The 18,060-nt window shown below is 44.1% G+C and overlaps 1 protein-coding gene across 6 annotated transcripts in view; it reads right to left on the minus strand.

The window, feature by feature from the left end:
* ITGB6 (integrin subunit beta 6) overlaps positions 1 to 18,060 on the minus strand; it is a 121,177-nt gene that overhangs the window by 32,021 nt on the left and 71,096 nt on the right. For all 6 annotated transcript variants that reach the window (XM_084800270.1, XM_084800269.1, XM_084800267.1 and 3 more), the window contains one exon: positions 416 to 505. In XM_084800270.1, the coding sequence (XP_084656396.1) occupies positions 416 to 505 (90 nt within the window). The remainder of the gene's footprint in view (positions 1 to 415; positions 506 to 18,060) is intronic.

Consider the following 18,060-nt stretch of genomic DNA (forward strand, 5'->3'; position numbering starts at 1 on the left):
CCCATGGAGTTAGTTCCCCACATGACTGTTACTCATTGGCAATTTATGGTTCTTGTTTGTTTTTGTTTTTGTTTTTTTTAAGTGGGGAGGAGTTCAATTATGACTCAGAGTTTTCAGCTGTTTTAGAGTTTTGCAGGAGGCCACACTTTTTCTGCGAGTTATCATTCTAAAACAGCCTCAGTTTGGGATCAGGTGTTTGGTTTTTCTACCTACTTCTCCCTTTGGGAAGATGAGCAGATGAAGTAAATAAAAGTCTCTATTTCAGCTGCCTGAACGCTGGGGTGGGGGGTGTCCTTTGGGCAAGCAGTCCTTCTACAAACAAGTGGAGGTGCATTTTGCTCCCTACACCTTAGTGTCTGGAAGGCAACGGAATGCTGGAAAGGAATCCAACTGCTTACAAAGCGAAAGAGCATACTTCGTAAGCGGAGATGATCAGCTGGAGGATGTTCCCCGAGTCCTTCTGAAGCAATCCCACGGTCGCCCCAGGAATGAGCTTGGCGTAATTCTGTAAAACCAACGACAAGCAGGGTGTAAGTGAATGTTTGGCTATTCCCGAAATGCCAAGTTCAGAGTTCAGGTTGTTATCTGGGATTCCCCTCCATGTAACTGGCCCCAGGAAAGAAGGGCTCCAGGTGGCTGCATACCTCTGTTGGTGCCCACAGAGGCAAGGAAGGCATCAGGCTGCATCGGCAATCTGGGCTGGAGCTCTTAACGAGCAATCAGTTGGTGAAAAGGGGTGTGAACTCCTGCACGCCGGCTAGTAACTCTCTACTTCTACCTGTGCCAAGCAGCCATGTGCAGGGAGTCAGGACAGTCCTACCATCAGTTGGGAGTGCTCCTCCCTGCATCCTGACCGATGAGAACCAATCCTAGCCTGTCTGTTTCCATTGCCTCTCCTGAGATGTTTTCTCTACCCAGGGACGACTTCAGGTTCACCAACATTCTGGTCCTGGAGTGTGGCCAGAAGATACCTCTTTGCAAGGAAGAAGTTTTCTGGCCAGCTGACTATTGTGAGGTGTGTGTGTGTGTGTGTGTGTGTGTGTGTGTGTGTGTGTGTGTGTGTAGACTACTGGTCAATGTTGAATGTCTTCCTTTATTGTCCTCCATCTTACTTATTTATTGTCTTGGTGTGTCTTCGTGTGTATATGCCTGTTTGCGTGTGTTTGGTAGTATGTGTCTGTAAGGGGCTATGTGATTGTGTGTGTGGAGGCTCGAGGTTGATGTTAGGCATCTTCCGCAATCGTTATCCACCTTACACACAGAGTCAGGGTCTCTCATTGAGCCCGAGGATTGCCAGTTTGGTTACTCTAGATAGCCAGCTTGATTCAATAATTCTCTGTCTCTGCTAGGATTAAAAGCAGGCTGCTATGTTCACCCAGCTTGGATTCTGGGACTCCTGATTGTTATTGTGAGCTCTCTCCCCAGTCCCTTTCACCTAATTTTCTATATAGGGTCTATCACTGGAACTGAATCTCACCAATTTGGCTATGCTGGCTAGCGAGCAAGCTCCAGGGCTGCTTCTGGTTTTGCCTCTTCAGTGTTGCGATTACAGGTGTCTGCTGCAGTTCACGGCCCTTGTTTGTTTGTTTATTGTGTGCTGGTTCTGGGGCTCTGAATCCAGGCTCTCTGACTTGCAGAACAAGCCCTTTACTGACCGTGTCATCTCTGCGAACCCAAGTGCGAGGCTTTCTGCAGCACATGCTATGAATCCCTGCCTTCTTAAACAGAGACTTTCAGGAAATATGTTGGTGCTATTTATTTTTAAGAAAATGAGCTTAGATCCCCACATTGGTAGTGAGTGAATGTGGGGCCTGCTTAGGCCCCAAACACAGTGAGTTTCAGGCCAGCTTGGGACATATATAGCAAGATAATATTAAACAAAATGAACCAAAGATTAAGAAAAGAAATGTAAAAGTAGGGAACAAAGGAAAGAATAAAGGGAAAGACACAAAATCACTGTCATCCAAGGGATCATAACCGTGTTGCTTATAATCCTTGTATTTACTTTAAAATATTCTCTACCTTCTCCTCATTGAGTCCTTAGTTTCACCCAGACACTCGTTTACTGGCTTAATATTTAAAATTGGACTTAGTATCTATTAGCTATGCCATGCTAGACGATGATAGTACTCTGTCAGCTGTGGTTTTGTACATTCCTGTGGTCATGAAATCAGATGGTGAAGTTAAAATTCTGCATAGAAGGGTAAACACACATCAAGCTATGCATTTAGGGCATCTCTATAGGTCCAAGGAAATTTTTACATCTAATCTGCGCTGGCTAGTTCTATATCAACTTGATACAAGCTTTATCCAAGTAGGAGGAACCTCAGTTGTAAGGTCAGGCTGGAGGCAAGCCTGAAGGGTATTTTCTTAATCAGTGATTGATGAGGGAAGGCCCAGCCCATTACATGTGATGCTGTCCCTGGGATTGTGGTCCTGGGTTCTGTAATAAAGGCTGAGGAAGCCACACGAACCAAGCCAGGAAGCAGCACTCTTCCATCGTCTCTGCATCAGCTCCTGCCTCCAGGTCTCTGGCCTGACTTCCTTCAGTGATGGACTTCATATGCCAAATAAACCCTTTCCTCCCAAGTTGCTTTTGGTACCTAACTGAGACACTATCTAATTCCAAAGATGATTGGAGTGGTTTAGGAAATGCACAGAACTCATTTAGAACAGCCAAAATCCATTTCAGTAGTGGCTATAAGAAGTCAGGCCAAGGGGAGAGAGGCAAACGGGAGCCCTGAAGCCAACCCAATGGCAGAATGCAAAGGCACCTGGCGGCCCCAGGGGCCTGTTAGAGGTATGCACCTGGGGAAACCCTAGCTCCCCCCCACCTCTAGTATGGAAACAATGGGCTTCAGTTTTGACCGTGGGTTTTGTAACATTCCACTTGCTCCCATGTTCATGTTCAAAGCTGCTGAAATCTGAACTCTCAGATGTGTCAGCGGCTGCCACTTTGACGCTGTATCTTAGTACTGAGTGGGTGGAGGGCAGCAGTGTGTTGGACAAGGCCCCTTGCATTTCCCAGAGTAAGAGTGAGCTTGGGAAACCCCGAGGAAGGCCCTGCTTCCTGGACGTACCTCTTACATGTATCACAAAGGGTCATGAAGCATGAGTCTGTGACTAACAGCAAATACCTAAATAGGGACTTGAGTTCCGCTCCAGCGGAGCCAGAATGTGTGTAAATTAGCCTGATCCTGCAGAAGAAGGCTGTGGAAACTTTTGTTCTTGACAGAGAAAGGTTTGGATCCCTTTGAAAAGGAATTTCAAGGTTCTCAGCTGGGCATGGAACTGCCGCTCTTGAAGGACATTTTTGTATCCCCCAGGATGAGATGTTGTATTTTTGCAGACACCAGTTCAAGTGGCTCTGCGTTTGGGGTTAATTCTTGGCTAATGACGCTGATCCCATCCGCTTCCTAATGCGTAATTACCATCCCGCATGTGGTATGACATTTGGCATTTGGCTATTAGGACAAGTGCTTAATGTTAATCACACTTGCTGATTGCCACTAGAGCCAGGGTACAAAAGAGCTGGCAGCCCAGTAGCAGTAGCCAGTGATGACACTGACAATTGTATAGAGGAAAACTATTAATTAATTTTTGGATGCTGATTCTCCCCCCCAAACCATTTCAAATAATTAACTGAAAAACATGACAATTTGGCTTAATGGCCTAACAGTGTGAAAAATTATACTTTAAATCTTTATAGTATTACGATTACTGTAAGAAGGTATCAACTGCCTTTCCTTCATTAAAATCTTAAAGTGATGTTATAAATTGTTGTGATTAGACATGCTTCAAGTGAGAAAAGGGTCCATGCATGCCAGTGAATTGCAGTACTGTGCTTCAGACAGTGAGGCTAGCAACAGGAAAGGCCGTGAACATGATGGCACATGAGCCGACTCGAAATGCAAAGCCTCACGTGTGGCCGTGCGCCCTCTTTTATCCCTCCGTGGATTATCCTAATTACAGATTCTCCTGGCCCCGCCTGCTCTACCTCCCAGGAGTTCCTGTCTGCTTGCTCTTTTGGATCACCTGAGTTTTTTTATTTATTTATTTGTGCACTCTGCTTCCATCTCAAAAAAAAAAAATGGTGGCTTATTTATTTAACAGCATATATTTGCAAGTGGAAAGGGGCCATTCAGCTGGCAGCCTTCAGGGGACACGGTGCCCGAAGTCACACTCTGACCTCCTCTTTCTTTAGAGAGCATCTCAACATTGAGTGGCGCTCAGTGCCTGGCTGTCAGACCAGTTTTTAAGTTTGCGCACTTGTTTGGCTAAGCGCAGAGGAATTTATGATTACCCTCGCGTCACCTGTGGACTGACAGTGAGTGCCTGTCCCCTCTGACAGACTCCCGGCTGAGGACCTTGGTGAGCATTCCTTTGCTCTGGGAGGTCTCTGACATGCTGCCTTTTGAGAAAGACGGCTCCTGCCAGGATGCCCTGGTGCACTTCCTGTTGGGGAGCTCTCAAGGCCCCCCCCCTGTATCCCCCCCTGACTTCTCTGGAAGTTTAGTACTATCTTCTTTCAGCTCATCCTGATTTGCCTTTTGCGCTGAGTGGAGGTGACTGAAGCCTGGATCTTTCTACATCCTCCTCTTGTAACATAGCTATAGTCGCAAAGGCCCCTCATGACCTCAGAGTTCATCGGCCATCGTTTTCTAGTGACTACACTGCCTAAGTCCCTTGTTTGATAGAGGAACTCAGATGTCAACTGTCCATCCAGCATCAGCTGGAAGCGTTCATAAGCACCTTGAAAGCTCGAGGCTCAGAAGAGCCACTGCTTGCTTCCCCTTGGGCTCTGTGCTTCCTCGTACCTTTCTATGCAGTCTCACCAATATACCCCCAAGACCATGACTGCATCTTAATGCTTAGCACTGTTTCCTCTCAGCATCACTTATTCAGTGCTATATTGGCAACGCACTTCAGTGTCTCTCATCTTAAAAATGTACTTATTAAATATAGTTCACTGAAATGCATTTACCAGAATGTTGGCTCGTATCTAATCTGCTCACAAATATCTCATCTAATCTTACAAAGATTTTTTTTTTGCCTCTTTATCTATCTTTACTCCCTTTTTCATAACAGCATTCTCCCCAACCCGTATGTTTTTCTCTATAACACACACACACACATACACACACACACACACACACACACACACACACACACACACACACACAGACACATACACACAGAGAACCCCCCCCCACACACATAGCATATACACATTAAGTATACAGGTCAGTGGGTATTAAAAATAAGCATGTATAGCTACCATAATAACCTGCCCCTGGGGCCCTCTCTTGTAGTGCCTGCCAATCATTACTACATCCTTCCAAAGTGTAACAACAATTTCAGATCTTGTCACTATAGAGCCTGGACCATTTGCATTAGTTACTTTTTCTGTAGCTGTGATGCAACACCATGACCAAGGCAGCTCATAGAAGGAAGGATTCATTTGGTCTTAAAGCTTTAGAGAGCTAAGAGTCCCTCATCTCCATGACAGGCGTGGCAGCAGGCAGGCACGGCGGTGAAGCAGCAGCAGGGACCTTACATGTTGAAGCAGGAGGGAGTGAGAACAAACTGAGGATGGGGTGAAGCTCTAGGCTCTCTAAGCTCACGCCCTCCAGTGGCACACTTCCTCTAGCCAGGCCACACTTCCCTTAAATAGCGCCATCAACTGGGGACCGAGCATTCAGATACAGGAGCCTATGGAGACAGTCTCTCTTAAACTTCATGGGCTTGGGGTAAAAAAAAAAAAAAATTAATGTTTTAAGGAGGACACAAAAATCACTGCCCATAAAAGGAGTGATAAATAAGACTTCAAAGGGAGAGTCCCATCTATAGATCTAACATTATTCCCATCGAAGTATAAGCATGTTATAAACTGATGTCAAAGTCTACAGGAAGCAGCAGAAGGCCCTGAGTAGCCAAGTAAAATAGAGAGAGGAAGCTAGCTGTCTTCAAGACTTCCTGAGAAGCTGCAGTACTCAAAAAGTATAGTATCGACAAATAGATCAATGAAACAGAACAGAAAGCCCAGAAGTCAGCTGACATAAATAAAATCAATGGATCTTTTTACAAAGAGTAAGAACATCACAATGAAGCAAAAATAGTCTTCTCAGCAAACGGTCCTGGAACAGCTGTGCATCCGCATGCACAAAAGAATCTAGACATGTATATTCATTACATCTTTTATAAAGTTTAACTCCAAATGGATTACTAATCCACATGAAAGAGGCAAAACTGTATCTCATAAAAATTTACACACCCTTGGCTTTGGGTGACGACATTTTGCTACAATACTAAAAATTTGATCCACAAGGGGATTGATGAGCTTGGTGTAAATAAAAACAATCTTGATGTGTGAAAGACAATTTTAGAGACTGTGAAGACAAGACACGTACATACAGAAAGAGAGAGAGAGAGAGAGAGAGAGAGAGAGAGAGAGAGAGAGAGATCACTTACAGAAGATATATCACATAAAGGTTTGTTATTTATGAGTATAAGAAGCTCTTAAAACTCAACATGAAAACAATCTTATGCCAGGCAGTGGTGGCGTATGCCTTTAATCCCAGCACTTGGGAGGCAGAGACAGGCAGATCTTTATGAGTTCAAGGCCAGCCTGGCTACAGAGTGAGTTCCAAGATAGCCAGAGCTGTTACACAGAGAAACCCTGTCTCAAAAAAAAAAATCTTATTTTAGAAGGAATTAAAGACCCACTCAGATGCCTCACCAAAGAAGACAAGTAGACAGCAAAGAAGCACCTGAAAACACGCTTCCCGTCAAGCTAACACTCTCTAACTCCCTGGTCCACAGTGGTTTTGCCTCAACTTTCCGACACTGTGCCTTCATAAAAGGACACTGTTCCTGTTAGATTAAGAGTTCACGTGTTTGGGCAGGCGAGATGGCTCAGCAGTTAAGAGCACTAGCTATTCTTCCGGACGACTCAGGTTCAGTTCCTAGCACCCACATAGCCACTCATGTCTGTCTGCAACTCCAGCACCAGAAACTCCAAGAGCAACCAGAATCCATTTGTGATATATGGTAATTAATTGTGTCCCCAATGAGCCTACTTCTAAATAACGTCACATCTCTGGCAAAGGAGTTAAGCCTCTAATCTACTTTTCTGGGGGACCTGATTCCTAACAGACAGCTCTGGTTCTTTTTATTTACTTTAACCTAACATCCTTAGTTGAATCGGGGCGGGTGCTACCTTGCCCAGGCGCTGAGGTCTAAAGTGGTAGAAGCAGACTGTGGCTCTAGGCCAATGCTCGCTGGCTTCTATTAGGCTGCCGTGGGAGGAAAGGGTGCAAATGCCAGCGGCAGATGAACGTGAGTGTCTCCTTAGGAAGCTAAGATCACAGTATATTATATGTATGCTTAGTGACTCAGATTTTAAAACACTTTCCCAGCCAATGCAGGAAGAAAGGACGGAGGAAGAAAGGCCTTTGGCTGTGATGACTGTCAAACACAAACACTGCCATTTCAAAAGAAACATAGGAAGGAATTAAAGGATGGGGTGGTTCCCAGGAGACCAGTGCTCTGTTATTTACCTGGTCAAAAAAAAAAAAAACAAAACAAAAAAAAAAAAAACAAACCAGCTCTTTGGTGGTAAAGCCTTGCTTCTGTGGAAAAGCATGATCCTTCCAGAGCTGGGGCCTGAGCCTGCTGACATAAATGATACTGAATTCCACCCGAAGGCTTTCTTCTTCTTCTTCGGGGGGTCTTTGATTCTTGTGGGGTTCTCATGTTCATTATTCGGAAATGCAGGGCTCCCGGTATTATGCAAAAGTTTACCCCTAGGCTCCACTCTGTTACTAGGACACCCAACATTCCAAGAAGAACGCGTAATTGTTTCTGGCAAAAAGGGGGGTGGCCTGACTGTCTGTCTCTGGGTTGCATGATTTCTGCATTGCCTTCAGGCTTTCCACGGTCAGCATTCCCCAGGCAGCCAGGCAGCCAGGATGGGAGTGTGCTAATTAGATCGGGTGCTTGATCTTGAAGTCTGTACCAGCAATGACTGGGTAGTCAGCCTCAGAACTTTTGAGCACAACCTGTCTTTCTTCCTAGTCTACCCGGAATGTAATTATCTTGTCAGCCAGAAGCCGTAGCACACAGCTGAACGAGTGCTCTGGAGCCGTGGCCATGACAAGGAAAACAAAAACAAAAACAAAAAACAACAAAAAACCAAAAAAAAAAAACGAATGGACCATGGTGCATACTGTTAGGAGACAAACAGATGCTCAGAGGCATCCAAACGGAGACTCTGAGAACAAAGGGGCTGTGTGGAGTATTTGTTGCCGAGGACACTTCATGGCTCCTCTTAATGAGATTAGCCTGCTTTCAGAGACGGAGGACATATCTTGGCTACAGAATGCACATCTTGGGTCTCTAAGCTTTAAAAAGCCCTTTCAAAATGGGAAGGGAGATGGGTTGCAGAAACAGCCTGTGTGCTCTGCAGACCAATGGGCAGGCAATAAAACTACGAAGGATGATTGGAAGGAAGGTTATCCAGGGGACAAGAAGACAGGAAGTGGGTTGTGTGCAAAGACTGCTACAGAGCCGTGAGCCCCCACACTTCAGGTGTTGTGGAGCTGGTCACACATGCGGACGCGTAGACCACTGAATCAGAACCCGCATGTTCATAAGGTGCAGAATGGTTGGATATACAGAGGAAATATAAAGACACCAACTCCAGTGTCTGAGCCCAAAGGTGTCAATTTAATCAGGCCAGGTTGTGGCCTGGGCATCGATTCATTTTTTTTTTTTAAAGCCACCTAGGTGTATCTAATAAGCACCAATGATTTAGAACCATGGGCAAAGAACAGTCTGTGATATGGAAAATAAAGACATTATGTCTTTAAGACTTAGACCCATAAGCCTTATGGCATATTCAGCCTTTCATACACGTGCGGCATCTCTGCTTTGCCATAAGGTGGTATTTTTAGGTGCCTGAACTCCATGGACTGCCTTTCACTGTCTCTCACCCTCTCTACCTACTTTAGCTTACTCCAAGCTGACTGACTTTTGAACATTTTTATTCTGTTTCTCGTAAATTCTGAGTATGGGTTGTTTACTGCCCGCAGGGCCTTTGCCTCCTCTTGATGCCCTCTCGACTTTCTGGTTGTCTCAGCACCACTTGGGTGGAGTCCACCCCGTAGAACCTCTCCAAGGAAAATCTCAGTCTTTCCCTTTAATTATCCTCCATCGCTACACACGCTTACCTCCCATTCCTTCAGCAGCACATTTAAAAGTCAGTTTCTGTTACTTATTCATTGCTTATTACTTGTCTGCTTTCCTTCAATAGAGCCCATGAGGACAGGACCTGCCTTCTAGTCTCTAGTCCCCCAGGGCTTGCTAAGTATAAAACACATTACCAAAAAAAAAAAAAAAAAAAGAATGAATGAATAAGTAAGCTATGACCTGTGGTCAACTATTGACCAGTCACCCATTTTTGTAATAACAGAAATCCGTTAATCTTCATATAGTATGGTAGACTTGTATCTTGTGACTCACGAGGCTTAAGTGGCCATCCGGCCCTTACTGATAGGCTCCAGAGAAATCAGAGTGTGCTGAAGTGTTATGGTGTAAAGCTTAGATGTCCATAAGTTCATGGTCCATAGCTGCCAGTGCTAGTTGGCAGGGGATGTGGAGCCTGTTGGAGCTGGCAGGGGCTGCGGTAGGATGAGCAGAGGGGCTGGTTGGCTGAAGGAAGGCGCTAGGGAGGGACCTCCAAATCTTGTAGCCAGCCTTTGGTTTTGGCCTCCTCTTGCTTCCTGCTCTTCCGTGATGTGAACGTCCTTTTCACTTGCTCCCACATATGGGATTCCATGCTTTCCCACAGTGGTGGGCTGAAGCCTTTGGCACTGTCAGCCAGACACTTTCTGTAACCTGTTTTCTCAGGACCCTTCTTCACAGTGGTACAAAAGTAACTAATACACAAGTTATACTTGAGTTTCACTAGAACAAAGAACATTTTCTAATGTAAGAGTATCATCAGTATTGCACGGGACACACTTTCACTAAAACTTATTTATTGTTTATTTGAAACTCAATTGTAACTAGATATTCTATATTTTATGGACAAAAAAAAATCTATCAGTCCTATGAAATAAGTGTTCCAGCCCGTGAAATAATGAATAAAGTATGTCCAAACTATACAAATTCAACAGTTTTTAAAAATTTTTTCTGTTTACTTTTTGAAAATTCTATATTGAGAGGCAATAAAATATTCAGCTGTTAAAATTAGTATTAGTCTATTTTAGGTTCTCTTTGACAACTGGGCATGAAATTAAAATATATATTTCTCCCAAACTTTATGTCCAGTGGGCCATCAGTTTTCACTTTCTCTCTTGGGATGATGAGCTATCCAGTATTTAAAAGGCAGGGCTCAGTCGAAAATGCGTGGTCATAGTTAGACACTCCCCAGTGACATACACAGTAGCCATTACAATCATGGGGACACCCAGAGAAAGCACAAGGAGCAAGCTGGCTTTATGAAAGTTAAAATGTGGCCATGCAAAACCAAAACCAAAACACATGGCATGTAAATATGGGGAAAAGTAAGTCTGGAGGGGAAATGACCTCACAGTTTGGGGCTAATGATGAGAGGGAACAAAACTCTTTAATTAGCTAATTTTCACTTTTGGTTATACTGAGCACTGAACTCAGGGGCTTGTTGACACTAGCATCACTCTACCGTTGGGCTGCAGCTAAGCCCTCTTTCTTATTTTGAGGCAAGCTCTTAAAAGTTGCTGAGACTAGCCTTGAACTTATAACCCTCTCCTGTAGCTTCTAACTCAACTGGGAATACAGATCTGTGCCACCAGTTGTGCAGGTTGCTTTTATTTTTACGGCAGAAATCCTATAAATATGAAAACCATACGCTCAGAATATTGTAGGATAACCTTGATTTCGATCTAATATTATTCTTGTTAATAAAAGTGATTGATGTATAACTACACACAATTTAATTCTTATGCCTTTCTAAGACTATAAACATATAAACTCATTTAAAAATGTGAACATACTTAATATGTATAGTATGATAGCAATTATGTTAAAATATGCAAATGCATGCAAAGAAAAAGGAAGGAAGACTTATTCTAAAATGTCAACAGTGGTTAGCTCTGTCTAAGGGGTTGCTTTATGAGTGATTTTTATTTTTTTCCTCCTGCTTTTCAGCATTTCTCTGCCTCCCCCTGTTTTGTGCAAATGTTGCATTAGTTTTGTAGCTAGAAAAAGAGTAGCTTTATTTTGTTTTCCATACTTCCAATCTGCATTGCCGGTAAGAGAGTATCTAATACAATAGTAACTTGTACAAACTACAAAGGTAACTTGGAAGACGCCATTTCCTTGTAACCCAGGGGCCTAACTTAAAGATGTGTGTATGCTGGGCATGGAGAGACAGCCTAGTGGTTAAGGACACTGGCAGTTCTTCCAGAAGACCCAGGTTCAATTCCTAGCACCCACATGGCCCCTCAGAACTGTCTGTGGCTCCAGTTCCAGAGGCTCTGACATTCTCACACAGTCATACATGCAGGCAAAGCACCAGTGCACATGAAATTAAAAATAAAATGTGTGGATGCATGATGGGGAATATAAGTGTAGGGACGGGCCCAGCTACAGCATCCACAGTGCAGCGCAGCTGCATGTGACTCAGAGCACTCAGTTACAGAGAACTGCAGATGGAGTCACCTGACACACTACAGGCATCTCCCTGGACCAGCCTCAGACACAGCCCACTGAACACGGCAAGGTCGGTATGCTTAATGCCACAAAACTATGCACTGAAAAATGAATTGAAACACTAACATTTATATCATACATGCATTTTGTCACAATATGAAAATATAACAAAAATAGTATCCCCCCAAGTCATTAAAATTCCTCTTCTCTGCTGGGTGTGGTGCCTCCCTTGGGAGGCAGAGGCAGGTGGATCTCTATGAGTTTGAGGCCAGCCTGGTTTACAAAGTGAGTCTAGGACAGCCCAGGCTATACAGAGCAACCCTGTCTGGAAAAACAAAAACAAACAAACAAACAAACAAACAAACAAAATCCTCTTCTCCCAGGATCAGTCATTGGCTGTTAAATCTTGTAGGTCATTGAGTTCAATTTTTCCTTCCTTTCTTTCTTTCTTTCTTGTTTTTTGAGACAGGGATTCTCTGTGGAGCCTTGGCTGTCCTGGACTTGACTTGTAGACCAGCCTGGCCTTGAACTCACAGAGATGTGCCTGCCTCTGCCTCCCAGAGTGCTGGGATTACAGGTGTGCACCACCATGCCCAGCTGAGTTGAGATTTTTCAATCAAGTAAAAGGAAAGTGGTAGCAATTAAATGTGCCGGCATGTCATTAATACAGAATCAGGTATGGATGGGCCTATATTTTAATATCATCAAAACAAGTGTACAAAAGATGAACACTAAGTTTAGCATCCTGGTCACCTCACAGAAAGGAAGGGCGAGAACATAGACAGGATGCTTGTTGGTGGGCAACCACACACAAGATGTTTTCCTTCTTTAAAATGATCCAATATGGTGGAGCTATTAGATTGGAGGAAATTTAGCAGTGGGTGTGTCACTGTTCAATGTATAATCTGCTTGTCTGTATGCTTAAATTATGTAAACTTAACAAATCTATAGCCTTTGTAGACCCCCGTCCTCATCTTATCTCTTTCATTGGAGCCAGAGATAATAAGTAGCCTGGGTGGGAAGACAAGTTTACATGGCAGCCCAATGACATCATGCCTCCTGGCTGTGTGGCCTCTTTCCATCACAGGGAAGGATCAGAGACACTCATTTCAAGTATAAGCGTCTGTAACTTGCTTCATTCACTTAAATTAACAGCAACACTAAAGGATACCTAGGCCCAAAACTGCCTGGCCTTAAAGGACTGCTGTTTGAAGAGTCCCTCTGTTGGGCAGCTCTGCTCCACCCTCAGGCTATGTGGCTTTACAGGGATGTTGAAAGCTGACGGGGAAAGGGCTGTTTGGTGGGTGGTCCAGCACTTAGGAGTGGGAGTGCTCTGCCACTACAGCCGCCGCCTGGGGTCAGGGCTCAACTGCGACTTTTCCCAGTGGTTGAGGCTGTAGACTCTGGTGATCTGGGTGTACATTCTGCCACGTACAACTTGATTTGCTCATCGGGAGTCTGTAGTGATACGTGGACAAGAACTGATAACGTGAGTGTAAAAGTCTTAGTCTCCGGGGACCACTTACTGTTCTCCACATTATGATGGTCATTGCTGTAAGTCATCACTAGGCCTCAGTTTTCACCCCCCACAAGAGAAAGGGGGAGGTATTGTACTGTGCTACTGTTGGCATCAAAACCAGATTTTATGATTGTCAACTAGTCTGCTACCTCTTCTAACAAAGATGATGAATAGAAAAAAAAATCTAACACTGATTGACAGAAAAAGTACAAACTCATTAGCAAAATCCTGTCACAGAGCACCTCCCTTCCCCCTGGGTCTGTGTCTACAATGCTCTCATCTTATATTTTCAGGTCAATTATTGACTTGTAAGTCTGTTAATGATGTGTGAGGCTCCCTGAGGCAGACACCGTACCTTAGCCTTGTGGTCATGAGATGCTCCTAGGAGGTGCTCAAGAGATAGTGAATGAATGAATGAATGAATGAATGAATGTGACTGTGCAGTCTGCAGCCTCATTGCCCAGGGATCCAGGAGCCATCCTAGGTCTTATGCTAATGTTCAAACATTTAGACTGTGTCGTGACAAGATCTCCTGTTTGTATATGGGAGGACCTAGCAGGGGAATCTCCTGAAGGCTCCATTTAAACCTGGCTCTTTCTTATTCTCATATGTTAATGTTTTGAAGTCCAAGCCTTCAGATTCTTGGGGAGAAGAGTCCTGTGTTAGCCAACAGTGACAACTGATGGTCGGACATAGTTGGCACTTACTAGTTAGCCTGATTCCATAGATGCCCAGCAATCCGAGGTCGTGAGGTTGTTTCTGAATCCTCCCTCTCTGAGGGATGTTTCTGTTAATGAGGAAAGCGTAGGCAGCTGACTCTCCTCAGGCTTTGTTCCCAGATACCATCAATTAAGGAGAAATCAAAATCTTCCCCATTACACTTGAATTGAGAGCAATTTATTAACTCCATGGCTATGTTACATAATTGCAAAATTGCCTTTTATCCCAGATGATTTTATTTGCATTAAAAATCCCAAGTTTGGGATATCCAATTATAGCACGAGATCGAGAGGAGGTGGGGAGTAAGTTCTTAGAGTGGGTTCTAAAATCAGCCACAGTACAGCTAGCGAACCTTGGCATCAGCGTGGAGATCGTCAGAGTTCATGGCCAGCTGCAGCGTTGGCCATTGCCTGTTAAACACGGAGGCTACCAGGCTTCCCGTTTTTATTTTATAAATACTGAGGCCAGAGAGATCAAGGCCTTTCCACTGAGCTGAAATTGTTTTGATCTTTTCTGACAAGAACATTTGAAAACAGAACAACCGAGCCAATTAACAAACAGCAAGGGGGCCCAATTTTTATTTTCTCAACCTTGTCTTACCTCCTCTCCTCCTCTCCACAGTGACTAGCTCAAAGAATAGTCAAAGGGAGAAAGGGAGAAAGAAAACCGGGGCTATTGATTCCTGAAACATGGAAACTCATGGACAGGATGCGACTGTCATGGGCTGTGCAAGAACACGAGGCTTGAGGCGTGTTATGGCTGCTCCTCAGACTTATTATTTCATCTAATGTATGCGAGGAGAGAGCTGCTACAGAGTTTCCCTGCCACGGCCCAGGGGGGAGGGAGGCTGTGGACCTTCTCCAGCAGGTCTGTCCTGAGACAGATGGCATCGATCTGTTTCCCCCTCTCATGCCATCTGGGTCCAGGATGGAAGGTTAAGGGGCGCAGCTTAGGTTACAGAGCATTCTAGCCATGGTCAGGGGCCCACACTTGCTGCTCTATGTGCCCAGGATTCCCCAACCTTGATGAGTTTCTGTTACGTCAATCCTCAAGTTCTCCCCTTAGAATAGCTGGCCCAATTTTGGAAAAAAAAAAAAAGAGAGAGATGCTTTTATTGTGTTTTTATATTCACTGAAGAATTTCACTGAGACTTGGCCTGAATGAGAAGACATGAAAGGTACAATTCTCTTCAAAGATCTAGTCACTGAGAGCTTTTTGTCTCGAAGGGAACGGGTCCGCTGAAGACATAAGAACCTGTCCCCACCTCTGTGCTCATGCTTTGGACATGTCACTCTCTCCTAGTAACCACAGGACATCAGTGAGGGAGGCTGTAGCCAGGGGTTGAACCGGAGATGTCTGCTGCAGATGGACCAGTTGTCTTAGCATCACACTATACACACTAGCTCCTATAATTGTCCTTGTGACTAGCTTTCCACACCTTGCATCCTTCCAGCCAGGCATAGACATTTTGAAAATACATAGATATTGTAAAACCTTGTAAATACCATGAGGCAGTTATTAATAACATGGTTTGACAGAATAGTGAAAATATTGATCTAATTGCTTTTAACTCACTAGGAAGGAAAGGCACCTTAAATTAGACAGTTGTACTTTAAGAGCCTGATACTATCTTAATGTTAATAAAGAGCAAACCTTTCAAAACGACAGACTGAGGATATAAACATTTTTTTTTAAGCTTGGGTAATCAAACTTAGATTTTAAACAGTATTTAGTACTTGGATGTAATCTACTACCTAGTGTTCAGCCAATTATCATTATCTTTTCAACCCTGTAATTGGCCAAACAAGAAACTATTCATAATAATAAGTTTGCTCCTAATTGTCTGTTTGCTGGAGTCTGGGGTGCACACTGCAGTCATTCTGAACGAGAAGAAAACTGCTTACTGAATCCCTTCCATTGTTTGTTCAGCGCCTTACAGCAGTGTGCAGCAGCCCCCCACACCTGGCCAGCCCAAGCACCCTACCCAGCTCACTGAAACAACAGCCGTTTTTCCTGGATCCCATGAGTGGGCAACATAAATCTTACCATGCTGCAAGACAGAGCCACCATTGAAGCTCACCCATCCCCTGCAGGCACAGAACTGTCCTTACGGTATAACTCAAGCCCTCTGGAATCTTCATTAGATCTTGCTACTTAACTTATCCTATCGCCGCCTTGATTTGCCAGTGACTCTTTGGTTCTTAAGGTCTTTATTTTCACAGCTACCTCACACATCATGTTGCTTAGGGTCTCCAGAGCACATAAGGCATGTTCTAAGAGTTTTAAATTGAAAAGCAACGCAGGCCATTATTGGTCTATTTTCTGTTTTCATAGACCATATGAAACAATAGATCTGGACTCCAGTGCTATGTGAAGACATACATGTGGCTGTCATTATCTTTAGACCAAGCTGCCTCCTGCGCCCCTAACACAGATGGCATGATGAGCCCCCAGAAGCAAGCAGAACAGCAAAGCACCAGTCATAGAGAGGGCTGTTGTCCTGGGCTGCTGAGTGGTGGCTCCCTGAAAATGTCCCTTTGAATTTAGTGGCGCCTGGATGGCAGAGGCCACAGATCATGACAGAACATAAATTCTCCTCATAATGAGATTAGTAGGCAGACAAAATAAATGTCCTGCTGCTATATTAGAGGCAGGCTATAATCTGGTGTTTTCCTTGGAAATGATCATTTCGTTTGCAACAGGGGACCATGCGCAAGTAACGTCAATGCAACAGATTCTGTTTCGCCACATAGTCATTTTTCATCCTCCCCTGTCTTCTTAATGGTGGCTTGGGGGCGGCGTCTACATGTCGTGGGTCTTAAAGACTATTGCCGACATGAATTATGGGAGTGCATGTTCATAATCATCAATCGTGGTCCCCAGACTCCCTTCTGCAGGCAAGTTCTGTGCAGCTCCCTCTCCAGTTTCTAAGCCACAGCCCTGTTGGGGAGGAGGTGGTGTGACCTGCTGGGCCCTCTCATTTTAGCCTTTGGGATCAAAGGCAGGATAGGCTCACTATTGTACTGAGGGTATTTAAAAATCCATCTTTACTGCAACTCTACTACTTAAAACTAGTGGAAACCAGTATCACATACTAAGGAGCCCTAAAAAAAAAATATGCCCAGATCAAGTGAATCGAGAAACTAAAGCCTTGAGGATGGAGCTTGATTGCAAGAGACTTCCTTAGTCTGCGGCACAAGGTGCTCTCGCCTGGGAGTACAATGCCCTCCTCTCATTAAAAATGCAAGATCACATCTCCTGCTGGAGCCTTTCCATAGAACCTGATGCAAGTTCTTGGGCTGTGCCATTCGCACTAGTGAGTACATTTAATCAAAGCCTCCTCACAAATAATTGGAGCTTGCCCTCCAAAGCCACCACACATGTTAAGAGGTCCTTTCAAAAGGAATGGGAAATCAGAGTCCGAATTTAGAAGTATTTGATATTTTTGCATATAAAGCACCAGCTAATGCCTGCATTTTCTGAAGTCCCCATCTTTTTTTTTTTATTTTTTAATGAAACTTCCTATTTTGAAGAGGCCACTTGCTGTTATCTCAGTTGCCAGAACTTTGACATCTTGTTTTTCTTAGGTTACAAAGAGACCGCAGAAATCCTAAATTTGCATAGGTGCTTTACAGGTTATATGGTGTTTTGCAAGCATCAGTTCAGCTAATGAAAGGCTCCCTTTTCCACATCGGTGCCTCCTTTCTGAACACCTGAACTATAAGCACAACTGTATTAGGGGGAAAGTATTTTTTTTGGCCCAAATTAATAACTGTTTTTCTTTTAACTTTCTACCTCACAAAAGCTTGGGTTGAGTCTCTATTTGACTTTTTCCCTGCTTGCAAATATTTAGTCAGTGCCCTCACTCTCCTAATAGTGGGCTTGTTCCCTGTTGCCCGGTCAGACAAAACGCTGGTTTTAATGCCAGTGAGTGACCCGCCCCATCCACATTCATTTGTACTCTCCTTTTTATCTACCCTTTACATGTCCAACTTTCTTATTGTTATTGGTGTGCCCCCAGTTTCCACTGGCCCTCTATGCTTATTATCTAAAATTTAAGTAGCAAATGAATGTTCTTTGAGTCACGGAGTTAACTGTAGAGTTTTACGATGCATAATCTCCTTGAT

This window comes from Acomys minous (assembly GCF_964271855.1).
Source record: "Acomys minous genome assembly, chromosome: 10".
Lineage (NCBI taxonomy): Eukaryota > Metazoa > Chordata > Mammalia > Rodentia > Muridae > Acomys > Acomys minous.